Here is a 15233-nt window from a genome sequence, read left to right on the forward strand (position 1 = left end):
CATTTTGCATGATCAAGTAGCTTTGGCTTCCTAACCTCTGTAGGATGGGATGTGCCAACTGTTTTAGTTGTGCTTTATTAAATGGTGATGAGTTTTAGCTCATATGAATCCAATGAGTAACTACTTGCTTCTACAGTTTTGACCAGTCAACCTTTAAATCACAAATGCAAGAATGGATAACTTGAATGGAAATGATGGATTTCACAACTTCTATAGATTGCACTTGGTGGTAACTTCATGAGTTTGTTTTGATTTCATTTTTAGAGCAAGACTTGCCTGGCTGATATGTTTACATGTTTACACCACGTTTTTAAAAAAAATTTTGTGCGATCACAATTAATTTAATCACAAACACTAAAAATAAATCCAGCAATTAGCTTTGTTATGAATAATCACCTTGGTCCTTATAAGTGTATGAGTCTTGTACGTCTTCTTGTACAAATTCCTCTTTCTTTTCCCAACCATTAGGCCAACCTCCATTGGCTTGTGTTGTGGCACCGTAAGACTTGGTGGTACCATAATTTATATAATTTTGAGTAATGTCCCCTGTTTCTTCATCAAGCTCATCTTCGTGGATAAATCCACATTTTTCTTCACTTGTTTCCTCAGGGTCTGCCCAGGGTTGCTTCTCTCCTGAGGCGAATATTGCATAAAATATAACTCCACCATAGTGGACTAGGGCAGCGATCAGGAAGACATACTGCCACTCTTCACGTGACTGCAGTGACAAAAAGTGGCACTGTGAGAACAAACTCCCCATGTTTGAAAAGCCTAACATCCCTGAATGTTCCACCATCAAGCTTTTCATAAAATGCTATCTTCAGGGGAAACACCTGTTCTGATCACACAAAGCAAATAATGTGATAGAAATGTTCTATAATACTATGACTTTCATTCAAAAATTAAAAAAATAAATTTTAATGTAAAGTTCTGAAATAGAACTCCAAATATATCTAAGGTCTGCTAATTTTTAAAATATTCATAACCTATCTTTTAATTTCCATTGAGTTACTTATTTTTTCTCCCACTTCTTTTATTTCCTTTTGGTAAACCATAATCTAGAAGCTCTACCTATAAAGACAAATAGCTGATAACAATATTCTTCCATCAATTACTGCAGAGAAGTCTGAATTGATGTTTACAAATAAAGCTCAGAAGACTTCCACTTGTTTATACTAATGAGCTAGGTTGTTGTTGTTTTGCCTCACCAGGAATATCAGAAATATTAAAAGGTGTTGAAAAGCATAACACTTATTGGTTGAGGAAGAGGGTTCCCTCAGAGCTCTTAGAGAGAAATTCTCTTCTGAACCTCAGTTATCTCCCCACTCAGAGGTGTGGTGACTGGATCACAAAGAGAATGCCAAAGAGAATATTTTAATGCTTTTCCCCAACCATAAGAGAGATATTCTACAAATGAACATCGCTTTTGCTCTATCTTACCTTATTTTTTGTCATTGCACCAACAATAATAGGGCAAACCATTCCTGACAATGTGCCAACACCATTTGAAATGCCCATTAAGATACTGGCATATCTTGGAGCAATATCCAAGTGGTTAACATTGAAGCCTGAAATACACACAGAAGATGTGAGTCAGAGAATCCCAAACTTCTAAGAATTGGGTGACTATAGAATATCGTCTACCACATTCACCACCCTCCTTAAAAGATACCAGGTTCATAGCATGTGCTTAATAACTACTTTTTGATAATTTAGCTCAGGAATATAATGAGAATGAAAGGAGGTATGATTTGTTATCCAATACTTAATATGTGATAGTCACTTCACAGAGAGGAGGAGATATTCACTTAAAAAAAAGAGTAAGGGGGCTTCCCTGGTGGTGCAGTGGTTGAGAGTCTGCCTGCCGATGCAGGGGACAGGGTTTTGTGCCCCAGTCCGGGAAGATCCCACATGCCACGGAGCGGCTGGGCCCGTGAGCCATGGCCGTTGAGCCTGCGCATCCGGAGCCTGTGCTCCTCAACGGGAGAGGCCACAACAGTGAGAGGTCCGTGTACCACAAAAAAAAAAAAAGGGTAAGCAGGGGAAAAATGAGTAGTGAGTCATAACATATCCAAATAATAATTTCTAAATGTTTTATTATTTTTATTTTCTAGTGGAAATATGTTGAGTAAACCTTCTCAACATTCAAAATGTTAAAGGGGAAAGTAGAATGTATAGACTTTTTATCACTAACAAAAGTCAAAGTGTTACAAGTACATATTTTTTTAAAAGTATCTTACCAGAGATAGCAAATCCACTGAATCCCACTGCAAGTACCAAGAACGAGATTGCTACCCCTCTAGTATGAGAATAACCAACAACCAGAAGCAGCGTTGCTTCCATGCCAAAACCTTCAGAAACAGACACATGAAAATATTTCAGAAATTTATGTAAATTCTTCTGATGAGTCAAAACTGTTAAAAATGATCACACATCAGTACTTGACCTAGCAAACCACTTCAGGGAGTCTATATTAAAAAATAATAACAGGAATAATTTATGCACAGAGGTTACTAAAGCCTTCTTTGTGTTTTAATAAAAACATCAAAAACAACCTTAAGTTTCAATGGTGGGAAAGGTAAAGTTAGTCATGCAATTATTTAAAACTAGGAGTTATGAAAAATTGAAGATGGGAGAATGATTATGAATGAACAGTGAGGGTGCAAATTTAACAGCATATTTGATATGCATGGAAAAAGTTGACTCATTCATGTCATTTGGCACTTCGTGAAATAAAAACATGTTCTTAACATCACTTAAGTACTTACCACCACAATTCATGATCTTTCTTACTGTAGTAGTTGAAAGAATTTGCTTGCTTCTTAGAAAATCTGCAATCTGCCCTCCAATAGGCACAATAATTGTCATTACTAAGTGTGGCACAGCAGATAGCATGCCAACCTGATGAAAAACAGAAAGGGGAGAAATATACGTGACCATAAGTAATATGGGCAATTTAATAGTCTCATAAGCTCTTTGTGGACAAGGAAGAAAAGAAATACTGTCTCTAAATGACCACTTACCTACTTAGTCCCAGAATAAGCAAAAACTTCCACAGAATAAATGAGAAAAGCTAAGCAAATTTACTTTGACCCCTTTTTATCTTCTAGAAGATAATACTTTTTTTCTGAGTCAGTAAATTTTGAGTTTATGAGTAAACTATCCTGAATTTTATCACAGAGTGATTCACATTTATATATCCATTTTATAGTCCTAAATATGTTTTCAAAAAATCATCATTATCAAGAGAGTGGGAGAGAAAGAGACAGAGTCAGAGAGAAGAGAAATACATTAAACAAACCTTGAAGAACCTATTTTAAAATTCATTTTAATTTATAATAAGGCTAAAACCCTAATTCCATTTTAAATATACATCTCTTATGAGTTTTATATTTAGTTTCTAAAGATTAAGAGCCCAGAAAAATGCAGATCAATTCTCAATTTTAGGCATTTCCTTGTCAAATACCAATACATGGTCACATTGTCATAGAGCGGTATATAGTTTCTGTACTAATTTCATACTAAATGGCCCAATCTAAAGCCTAACCTGCCAGCATCAATTCAACACACATGTTTTGATCAATAATTATGTGTAAGACATTGTCCTCTGGACATCATGGGGGCAGAAATTATGAACAAAATACATGTTAATTGTATATTATCACATATATGGACTTAGTAAATTTTGTATATATAAAGATACAACGAAGATTTTTACTAAGTATATTTTGAATTGCAATTCCTGGAAAATGGTAAGTATTAGATAAATGTTTATTATTTGTATAAACATGCCCTTCCAAACTAGATTACTGAAGGTTTGAGAAAAGATTACATTTTATAATGCTGTATACTGTGGTATCACGACCATGGACTTGGTATGGTTAGTGATTAATTGAGGTAGTAAAAGACTCTAAAATACCTTAAATATCCAAGTGCTTTAATTCTCTCTTTCACTCCAGATGGAAAAATTTTAATATTATTATTCTCAGTGCATTGACAAAGAAACCCTGACTTAGGAGTGTTATGACATTCTCAAGGGGTTGAGAAGTTTTATATATGAGTATAGGCTGAGACTCTGTGTGTGTGTGTATGAAAAAGCCATTGCACTTGTGGTTTTGTCTACAGGATACTCAATTTAACTAAGGTTGGTTAGAACCATTCACCATGCAAATATTTTAGTTCACTTAAATTTTGTTGCACTTCTGAAAGATGGTCTTAATACCGTTATTTATAGGTAAGAAAACTGAGGATGACAATTATTCAAAGAGCAGGCCCAAGACTATGTTATGTATCAGCAGTCTCTTGCAGAGCTTGGATTTGGGACCAAGTCAGCCTGGCTCCAAAGCCCATGCTTTATTTCCTCAATCACCTCCTTTTCACATTTTTCAGGTTGTCAGTAATTTTTTTTTAACCAGTATAATTAAAATCTTCAGGCCAATCTGTGTGTGTAGAATTTATCCAAAATTTAGTTAAAAATATAGTAAGTGAATCAGAATAACATATCTGATTATATTTAGTTTTTGCAAGAGATCGTTGCTTTTACTCAGGCATTTTCAATTAATTGGAGCTACAGGGCCAGAATGACCACACAGTTTCATTAACATCAGTTGGCTCCTTCACTCTCCCCCACGAGACCTGACTTTATTAATAGCCTCTCAGTGTCATATCTGTCCTAGATTGTGAAAATGGACTCACACCTCCAGCAGCCTTTGTTGAGAAGTATAACACCTCTCAGAGCTCCCAAGGCTACCCTGCAATATTTGATCAGCTCCAGAGAGGAGCCCTGTCTAAAGCAGTCATTCTTCTCAAGAATGGAGGAAACAGTTTCCTTAGAAACAGGGATTACAAAAGAGCTCTTAGAATAGAGTCTCCTAAATTCAGGTTTTCTTCAGTTCCAGGCCTTAGATAGTCTTTCAAGTAGAGACATAATATGAATAGCGAGCCCAGCTGGACTTACGTAATGACATGAAGAGAAATAGCAAGTCCATGGCCGGTATAGACAAATGGATTCAGCAAAGGGCTTGGCACAGAGATGGCATTGAACAAATACTTGTGAAATGCTTAAATGAATTACGGTTTACCTGAATTTGAATGGCATAGTAAAGGGAATTGAAACATAAATCAAAGGATATGGGCTTACACTTGATTCTGTCACTTATTGTTAGCTTGGCCTTAAGCAATTTAAATACCTTCCCTAGTCTCTGTTTCTCCGTCATTTCCATAGAAATGACGAAAGTTATCCAGCTGGTAGACCAAACAAGGTTGTTCATGTGTATGAAAGAACCTTGTAAATTTCATATAAAGTAGTATTTTTATGTTCATTTTATCCTTCTAAAAATCTCAAAGTGATTATATTTTCATAGCGACAAATAAATGTCTGTAGCATTGAGAATGCTGTGCTATAATTGGAAATGTATTATTTTTGTCTACACCACCAAGCTGTGAACTCTTGAGGAAAGGAACCACGTTTTTATTTCTGAATCTAACACATAAATCTTCACATATCATGTTCCACAAATGCTTGCTAAATGATTAAACTGGATAAATAACATACAAGAATGTTTTCAGATATTTTTGCTATCCTCAAATCTTTTAGCCAGACAGATTTCTGAGAGCATTGAAGAAGAGTTAGATTGATAATGATATAAATAAAATTCTATTTTAATAAAATAATTTTTGTTCACTGTTGTATTGTCTTTGACCTGAAACTTAAAGGGAATTATGTTTATTTACAGGGAAAAGGCTATATTGCTGCCCACCTCAACCAGGATGTAAGCTCTATGAGGGCAGAGACTAGGTCTGTTTTGTCTGTTCCCAGCAACAAAGAGCCGTTTCTATCAGGCACTTGATTGTAGAAGGCACTGAAACACCTTACTTAGTCTTTGTTTATTAGAAGTTATTTGTTGAACAAATAAATGAATAACTCATGAAATTTAGAAGGTAAAATCTTGGCAAAGGAACTTAATAGTCACTTAAATACAAAAATAATGCTCTAGTTAAAGAAGGATAATTTTTACATACCTTGCTGATTTCAAATCCAAAGACTTCCTCAAAATATGCTGGTTGACTAATAAGCAATAAATAAAAAGTCCAGCTTCTGCAGAAGTTTGCAACAATTATTGCATAGACTGGCATAGATGTAAAAAATTTCCTCCATGGAGTCCTGAATTTCTGAAATCCCAAAAAGAGAGCCATTCTGACCATTATAAATATTTTCTAACTTAAATGGGAGTAATAGATACTTCTCATTTTTAGGATATGTATGTTGGGGCATGAGTAGGAGGTAGGTAGGTGGTAGTGAATCATTAATTGCAACAGTCCAGTCAACCTTAGCTGCATGAATAATTGTTGAAAGAAGAAAAAAAAAGGATATCAGTCTCTCCTTCTGATTAAATTGATTTAGTTTTAGAAATATACAAGATTCTATATTTATAGAAAAGTAATTCCAAAAACATAGATCCTAGTTTCCAAGATCTTTGTTTTGTTTTGGCAGTGATAGATCAGGTCTCAGCTAAAACTCACTGCCGAATCAGTGACCTTGTTGGAATCTGACATATTTTATTTAAAATGTTGAAAATTCAATGTATCAATAGTTAGGAGGAGAAAAATAAGAAGAATTAAGAGTGCAATATTCTAGACCCTATCAAAAGTCAATGATAACATTACCTAACTACAAATTCTCTTGACAGCCAGTGCATATCAGTATAAACTCTGTGACACTGGAGTGCAAGATTCGGTAAAATTCACATGGTATACACCTGGGTTAAAGCATGTGGCCACCCAGCACACCATGGGTACATCATAACTAGTTATTCATGATATTCAAGACATTCAAAATTAACTTAAATATGATTGGCTTTGCTTATGACACTCAAAAAATTACACCTAGTATACTTAAAGATCCTGTGTATGCCCAAATATAAAACAAGTATCTACCTCAAGACTAATATTTTTAGACCTTAACATATCTCTCATAGTTCCAAACACTTTCTCAATTCTTTATTTTGAACACTGGAATACTGTTTGGTGAAGAAACAATAGCCTACTATAACTGTGTTTAATGCTAGCTTTGGATTATTAACCTGACCAAATCAGTAAAAGAGGTGGCATACATATTTTACACAGATTTAGTAATTATTCCTGGTTGTAGAACCTCATAATTGCTAGTATTAATTGTGAATCTAATTAAACTTCTTACAGATCACTTTAAAGCAATAGAGTAGGAAGATATATTGTGGTGATCACAAGGAACAAATCAAAACACAAAAACCTGTCCTAATAATAAACAGTGAGTATTGTGGCTTTACATAAAAGTTCTAGTGACACCATCATAGATGGATTCAAAAAGTGCAGAGTTAAAAGAATTTTTTCTGATGTGTTCCAGAAAAGTGGTGCCAGATGAATCTACTTATTTCAAAGATGGCCAAATGCAGGAATGTCTATTATAGCATTATAGTTGAATAAGTAATAACTTCAGAACATTATAAGAAGAAAATATTTTTTTCCTGCTGAGAAGGTGTTTTTAATTCATACCAGGATCATCTCTATTAAGTACTTTTTCTTCAGGCTGCAAAATATTTCAACAAATATAAGAGAAAAATGTCTAATCATATATCTTAAAAAATTGTTGGTAGCTGTAGGAGGGCTTATGGTATTCTGATAACATTCTATTTACTGAACTGGCTGTTTGCTTAACAGGTGTGTTTAGTTTATAAAAAATCAGCAAGCTAGTTGCTTATGATTTGTGCACTTTTCTGTATGTATTTATATTTAATTATCTTGTAAAGAAAAAATAGAGATTTAAAAGACATTAGAGTCAGCTGCAATATGTGATCTTTAATTGGATCCAGACTCAAAACAAATGGCTACAAAAGACATGAATATTGACTAGGTATTAGGATTTGAATCGGGTATCAGAAACTTGAAAATGATCTAGTTATTAGATAATGTTAGAGAATTATTTTCAGTTGTGTTAGGTATGATGATAGTACTTAGACTGTGAAGGAGAATATTCTTATTTTTCTAGAGATGCATGTATTTTTGGGTAAAGGGTTATGATGCCTCATTTACTTTAAAATCGTTCAGCAAAAAGAAAAGTGAAATAAATAAGGCACGATGTTAAAAACTTGTTTCTATACAGTGGATATATGGATGTTCCTGTTACTTATTCTTTCAATTATTATTGAACTTGATCACAATAAAAAGCTCAAAATAACTAAAGTACAAGTCCTATTCCCACTTGATCTCATTTTTAAATTTACTTCAGGAAAGTAAAAAACATCAGTAAGAAGTAAAATATTGTGTCTAGAAACACAGTAAGGTCTAGAAAATGGGGAGTTTGAGCTTATCTATACTGTTTTATCAATCTACCAATTATTCCTTTTTGGGTAATTTCCAGAAATTGGTTTTCAATTAGACTAAATTTCTTATTGTTTTAAAAAATTTATGCCTGACCTGGACACACAACCTCTCGAGAACTGGTAAATAAAAGAAGTATATTTGATCACTGAAGATATGGGCCAATCAGACTATTTTTGACTAGAAATTGAAACAAAGTACTGAACTCACCATAGATTAGTCTATGTTTAGATTCCATTCAGAGCAACTGGAGCTGGTGGGCACCAGAGCTTACTGCCAACATCCATACCACCCCGCACATCACCACTTGCTTCTTGAGTAGCTACCATTAGAAAGAAATGACCAGTCTCTTTACAGAAGGAAACAGGAAGGGCACGTTCTAATGCCACTCTGTTTAGCTAATGGAGCAATTATAATGTAAGATTTTTTTTTTAAGTACTGGTTTAACTTCTGAATGATATCCAATATGACATTTTTCTTATTCATTATAGGCCAAGATACCCTCAGCAACAATGGGTGACAGACCTTTTTTTTTACCTAGGATGAGATGTCAAAGACAGGCCTTCCCTAATAAATGAAGTACAGAATCAGAGCTGAAATAAAATACAGTTGAAATTGGAGAGAAGATTTTAAAAGAAAGAGAAGCATAATGCACGAGGGGCATTAGTTCCTCAGCCAATGTAACTTCCTCAGCCAGAGTAACTTCCAGCACTTAGCATAAAGAAATTGAGTTACTGATTAGGTGTTGAATTACTGAACCTGTCTAAATACATTACTTTTGCTTAACAGTTTTCTTTTCTTTTCTTTTTTGTAGCATCAGATGGCTATTCACGAATTACTATTTATGATGTATTAATATGTGTGCTAAAATATTTACTTATTGATATACAACTGCATTTCTCTCTACATCAGCAAATCCTCCCCAAGAAACTAAATCATAATCAGAAAAAGGCTTCACAACGTTATCTTTATAATACTTGATCTTCGTATAGTAGTCCTAAAAAATTGGTAACATTTTATCAATAAAAATGTTATATTATATTAAGAATACTTTTCAGGTTAGCTACCTATGGTTGGCATGCTAATGCTTACTAATGTTAGTGTTTACTAAATCACATAGAAATACACATGTATAAAACTTAGATTTAGAATATTCAATGAACAAAACTAGCCCTTTTCATGACTGTGTTAGGTGATTTGACATTTCCTATAATCTAAATTTAACAAATATTCGTTGAATTTGTTTCAATTATGAGCTATGTTGAACTGTTTTTAAAAACTTGCTGAGGTTTACAGTCATAGCTATCATTCAGTTGAAATTTGAAGATGCATAAGAAAAGATAAAGAAAAGAAAAGAAATCATAGATGGAGGAAGTAGCAATCATTTCTAAGTCAGGGAATATGCATGGAGTAAAGAAAACAATCATGATTGATACCAAATTAGTTTTGTTGAATAGGGACTCATAAAATAATCTTGTTGGTCGAAGGGAGGTGAGATGGAGAACAAGAATAGGAATATACACCATAATAAAGTTCTTACTTCCATTGCACCTAAAAGATTTGCACTCTCTCCAATGCTTTCTTCTATGTACCTACGTTCTTCATCTGTAATAGTAGGATGCTTTGCAGGACTCTCATAAGACACCAAAAGCCAAAACATGTACCAGATCATTCCAAAGCTTCCTGAAAGCAAAATTTCAAAAGGAAAAGCCATCATAAATACTTCCATTTAACAGTCATTTACTGGAATAAAACTACAATAATCTTGTGATATTCCATAGAATATGAATTCAAACTTATGTTTCTCCAAATGAATCTAGCCATCTCTGCTTGTCTTTTGCCACCAGACTTCAAGCATCCTGAAGATTGGTCCTGTAGTTTTATTCCTTTGTCACTATTAAATAATGTGGATACACAGGAAATTCACAATAAACAATTATTGAATGGTGTAGTTTGGAGCATGTTCATACATCCAACAAAGATTTACTGAGAAGCTATTCTTCCAGGCACTCTGCTGAGTGAGAGAAATATGATAAACAAGACAAAAGTCCTGTCCTCAAAAAATTTCTCTAGGAGTGAATTCTTTTATTTTTGTCTGTTTTTAATATGTGCCAGTGGTCTGCATTTCCAGGGAAAAGAAATGCTTGTTTCCCTCTCCTGTTAGCACTTCCAGATCTAGTAAACAGACTATTAAATAAAATCTAGAAGAATATTTTAGCCTGAATAACTATTATACATGAAAAATGGGCTTCTGTAATTAATGTGATAACATTCTGCAGTGTATGTGACTGTATACCACAGCACATACTATCGCCTATTGATCATTGTTTGGGCAGATGAAACTTATGAATTCCGATATAATAAATATACTACTGCAAGTTCTTTTTCATCCCTTTATATAGCACTCTCACCATTAAAATATGCCCTTATTGTGCAATATAAATCTGAAGCATTAATAATAGAAAATTTTCACATAATTTATTCTGGTTTCCCAGCAACTGGCCATTTCATTTCTGCCTCATGCTGTTCTATTTTCCCCCTGGGTAACAATATAAATGTCCCTGATCTCTATAATACTGTTTTGGGTTTTTTTTTTTACTATTCAATCTCCAAGTGTTCCTGAATACCATAACTTCTGATGTGTTGTGCCCTTTTAATTACTGAACATGACAGCAAACACTATTTGGAATCAGATGGTGTATGAAAATTTGGTTTAGTGTAGTGGTTATGGAGTATGGTTCTTCCCAGATGAGAATCCTGGCTGTGTCATTCATTAGCTACATCTTCTAATCAGTAACTAAATCCCTGAAAATCTCCGCTATGAAATAATTCCTTTTTTTATAAGATTGTTGCAAACAGAAGTTAAAGGAGGTAATACATAAGGCAGCTAGCACAGAGGATGGCACAAAATAAGCACTCAATAAATGAGAACTCTTGTAATTTAGTAATAATTATCATTTCCACTAACTGAATACATCTAAAATGCCAGACACTCAGCTAATTGCTATATATGCATTATCTTTTTTTAACTTAAGCTGCCATATGGGTCTTATCTCATTAATTTTTAAAATATGAATATTGAATGTGTAGCTCAAAGACCAAATTTTTGTTACACACAGCAAGTAAACAAGTACTATTATATGACATTTTCAGATTAATATTTAAACTTTGTAGCATTCAATGATAAATACTGAGATATAACTTGAAATAATGAGGTTGGTTTTCATGAGTCCTTTGTGGAAATTAATATTCTTACTTTAAAGTCAGAGCACATCTTCAATTAAGTAATGGACTAAGGCACAAATCAGATAATTTAATGGATGGCAATACCAACTTGTAATATATACCCTATAAGTAAGTGCTTTAAACCTCTTTGAATTATGGGCTTTTAAAAAAATCAAACAAAAGGCATGGATTAAAATCTGATAAAAAGATTTCCTTAGAACACAAAAATATGTACAAGTACATGTATGGCTTACCATTTAGGGCATTCATGAATCCAAAATCTAACCATGGCTTTTTTTTTTTAACATCTTTATTGGAGTATAATTGCTTTAAAATGTTGTGTTAGTTTCTGCTGTATAACAAAGTGAATCAGCTATATGTGTACATATATCCCCATACCCCCCCTCTTGAGTCTCCCTCCCACCCTTCCTATCCCACCCCTCTAGGTGATCACAAAGCACCGAGCTGATGTCCCTGTGCTATGCAGTTGTTTCCCAAAGTGAGAGAGTAGCACTGACACATATACATTACCAAATGTAAAATAGATAACTAGTGGGAACCAACCATGGCTTTTGAACCAGGATAAGAGACCCTACCATAAAGTACATTTAATAACATTCTGCAAATATAAGAACTTGCTTTGATGAAAACATTTCAAAATTATAATGGATCATAGCAAATTTGGAAGCAGCCAGGTCCTGTTCTGCTTGCCATGACTTCATTAATCTTTCAGATTCTCCTGCCCATGTTCAAAAATGGTATTAATCAGTGAAAACATCAGTTGGAATCCAGATCTCTTATATTTCTTCTTTCTTTTTTATTAAAAAAGCTTCTCTTAGAGAGAGACTAGAGCGATACTTTCAAGTAGTAAGCTTCCAGATTCTGGTTAGAAAGTGAACAGAAAGGGAGTTTGGACTTTGGGTTTTGTGTCATTTTTTTTTCCACTTAATCTTCTTTAATTCTGGGGAAATGTGGACTAAAATGTGCTGCCGCTGCAGCTGACTGCTAATATTTCATCACAAAATTGTATTTTTGCATTAGCACTAATATCACCTTTCAGCTTTCTACCCCTATTGAGTCTTGAGGAAGCAGTATTAGGGAAATGACCAAAAAAGCAGTAGCAAAAAAAGAGAAGTGGGTGTATCCCAGCTTCTTCCTCTTAATCAGCTTTGAATCAAGAGCTAATTTAATTATTTCATAATCAAGGACAACACATACCATACATTACAAAGTTTCCATCAGCAATGTTGTTGCTTTTAAAAACAAAAAATAACAGTGTAGAGAAAATCACAGAGATAAAACATTTTCCTTGATCTTCTCAGAATAAAAGGAAAGGAATCTTAATGAAAAAATAATAATTAGCAAACACAGTATAGTCACAGATCTATCTTACTGTTTTAGTTTACGCACATTTCTTTTAACTCTATTGTTTAGAAATGCAACATACCATAGACATAGAATACTGAAGACCAGCCAGTATACTGTACAAGAATGCCAGCTAAAGGCATTGCAATCACAGCTCCAGCATAGGAGCCTAAAGTAGAAGAGAAAATGGGAGGAAGGTAAGTGAAATCAATAAAATTCTTGACTTCATTTCATGTTCCTTGGTTGGATCACACAAACACACCCTTGCACACTTGGGTGCGTGTGCACTCACACCCACGCACATCCAAACACATACATATGTCTATGTACTTAGCTTTAGGAGTACAAGACTACGCAAGTGAATATTACCTACATACCCAAGTCAGATAAATAAAAACAATACAATACTATAATTAAAAAAAACATTTAAAAGACTATAATAAAAATTATTCATGAATATATTTGAAAACCAGATGAAATGAACAAACTACTATAAAATACAAAATGTAAGAAGGAATAGAGGATTTGAGGAGACCAATAATAATTACAGAAATTGAAATGGTGGGTCAAAAACCTTTCATCACGTATACAGAGAGACACACCACAAATGGTTTTACAGGTGAGCTTTACCAACTTCCAACTCTTATCAAAGTTGTTCCTAAGCTTTTACCTGCCATAACTATATCTTCACATAATACTCACCACAAAAAGAGGTGGTTGCCAGTCTACTCCTCTCTAGAGGAGGGGCCCATTTGCTCCATATCCCATGACATGCTGGGTAGGTGACGCCCTATGATGGGAGAAGATATCCATCACCATTTAGGATGCAGGATCATTGGAAAATAAGTACATTCACTTCTCTGATGCAATGCTGTTTCCTTAGAATGGGCGCAAGGTCTTAGGGAAAGCTGCCACTCATGGGCTTTTCTTTGCTCATTCCATGAAATTCCATTTTAAAAACTTTCAACCCAGACCAGGTAAGACATGGCCTCTTTTTTAGTCACCTGTTCAAATTCTTCCCACCCTTCAAGACTTCCTGCTACCTCAAGTTTCTTCTGATTAAGGCCAAAGAAAAGATCCTCTATTACTCAGTTCATCTGCAATTCTGAACAGTTTGAGTAATTTGAGAGACATTTTTGTGAGGCGTTAAACTCAGTTATTCCTAAGTATAAGGAATCCCTACAGAGGATGGTGATGCTTAGATCCTTGAAGGTCATACTTCCTGAAATTAGTGTCTAGAACTTAAAACCTTTAAAATATTCTTTTTCTGTTATCTTGATCCTATCATTTCTTCTTTCTTTATGGAGAGACAGGAAATTGTTTTCAGTGCCTTAACACTTTGTCTGGATTGTCTACTCCCACCATACTCCATGGAAAGAGAAGGGGCAACAGGTGTGCCATTCTCAAGTTTTTAAATGATGTTCTTTCAAAGGCTACAGGCTGATGGAGCAAAAGTCAATCATTAGAGTTAGATGCCAAAAGTATACATTCAATGAAATGTTTTAGTGAAAACTCAGATCGTGATTTAAAGCCAACAGGGACTTGTTATAAAACTCTCCAAAGGTATTAATTCAAGGTTATCACCAGCAGAGGATGGACTCAAAATTTTTATAACAGCACATTAACAAAAGTGCCTGTTTTTTTTTTAAGTCAAATAGTCACTAGACATTTCTTTAATACCACTAAATTCTAGAGAAGTGGGGGTAAGCAGTCACAGTTGTAGTTTGTCATCATTTAAAGACAACTGATTTCTAATTTTCCAATTTTTTTTAGCACTCTGTAGATACAACCTAATAAAATATATTTATTTGTAGATCAAAACAAAGATAATCTTCTGATTCTTACTAGCATGCCAACCTTAAAGTGATGTCATCCTGTAGTTGCATACCTCAACAAGTCCCTGCAGTATCCTAACAAAGATGACACACCCATAATGCACTCTGGCTGCTGATGGGATTAGCATATTCAGGGTAGAGGTAAGAAGTATGGCAGCTCCAAAAACCCTGAAAAATAAAAGGAGTTAATAGATCTACATTTCTCAGATCAAGTTAATTGCAAGCAATTTTAAGGTAGACTGTTTTTTCTAAAAGAATAAGAATGTTCTGGGGCTTCCCTGGTGGCGCAGTGGTTGAGAGTCTGCCTGCTAATGCAGGGGACACGGGTTCGAGCACTGGTCTGGGAAGATCCCACATGCCACGGAGCAACTGGGCCCGTGAGCCACAACTGCTGAACCTGCGCGTCTGGAGCCTGTGCTCCGCAGCAAGAGAGGCCGAAATGGTGAGAGG

General features: G+C 34.6%; 1 protein-coding gene across 1 annotated transcript in view; it reads right to left on the reverse strand.

The window, feature by feature from the left end:
• Window positions 1-382: 382 nt before the first annotated feature.
• Window positions 383-15233, reverse strand: part of SLC17A6 (solute carrier family 17 member 6) — a gene marked incomplete at both ends in the record, with an annotated part of 36657 nt that continues 21806 nt past the window's right edge. Inside the window, 9 exons of the mRNA XM_079708184.1 lie at window positions 383-718; window positions 1441-1568; window positions 2241-2351; window positions 2769-2901; window positions 6022-6171; window positions 9899-10041; window positions 13031-13117; window positions 13651-13738; window positions 14837-14951. Coding sequence (XP_079564310.1) covers window positions 383-718; window positions 1441-1568; window positions 2241-2351; window positions 2769-2901; window positions 6022-6171; window positions 9899-10041; window positions 13031-13117; window positions 13651-13738; window positions 14837-14951 — 1291 coding nt within the window. The remainder of the gene's footprint in view (window positions 719-1440; window positions 1569-2240; window positions 2352-2768; window positions 2902-6021; window positions 6172-9898; window positions 10042-13030; window positions 13118-13650; window positions 13739-14836; window positions 14952-15233) is intronic.

Source organism: Hyperoodon ampullatus (assembly GCF_949752795.1).
Source record: "Hyperoodon ampullatus genome assembly, chromosome: 7".
NCBI classification, from domain to species: Eukaryota; Metazoa; Chordata; class Mammalia; order Artiodactyla; family Ziphiidae; genus Hyperoodon; species Hyperoodon ampullatus.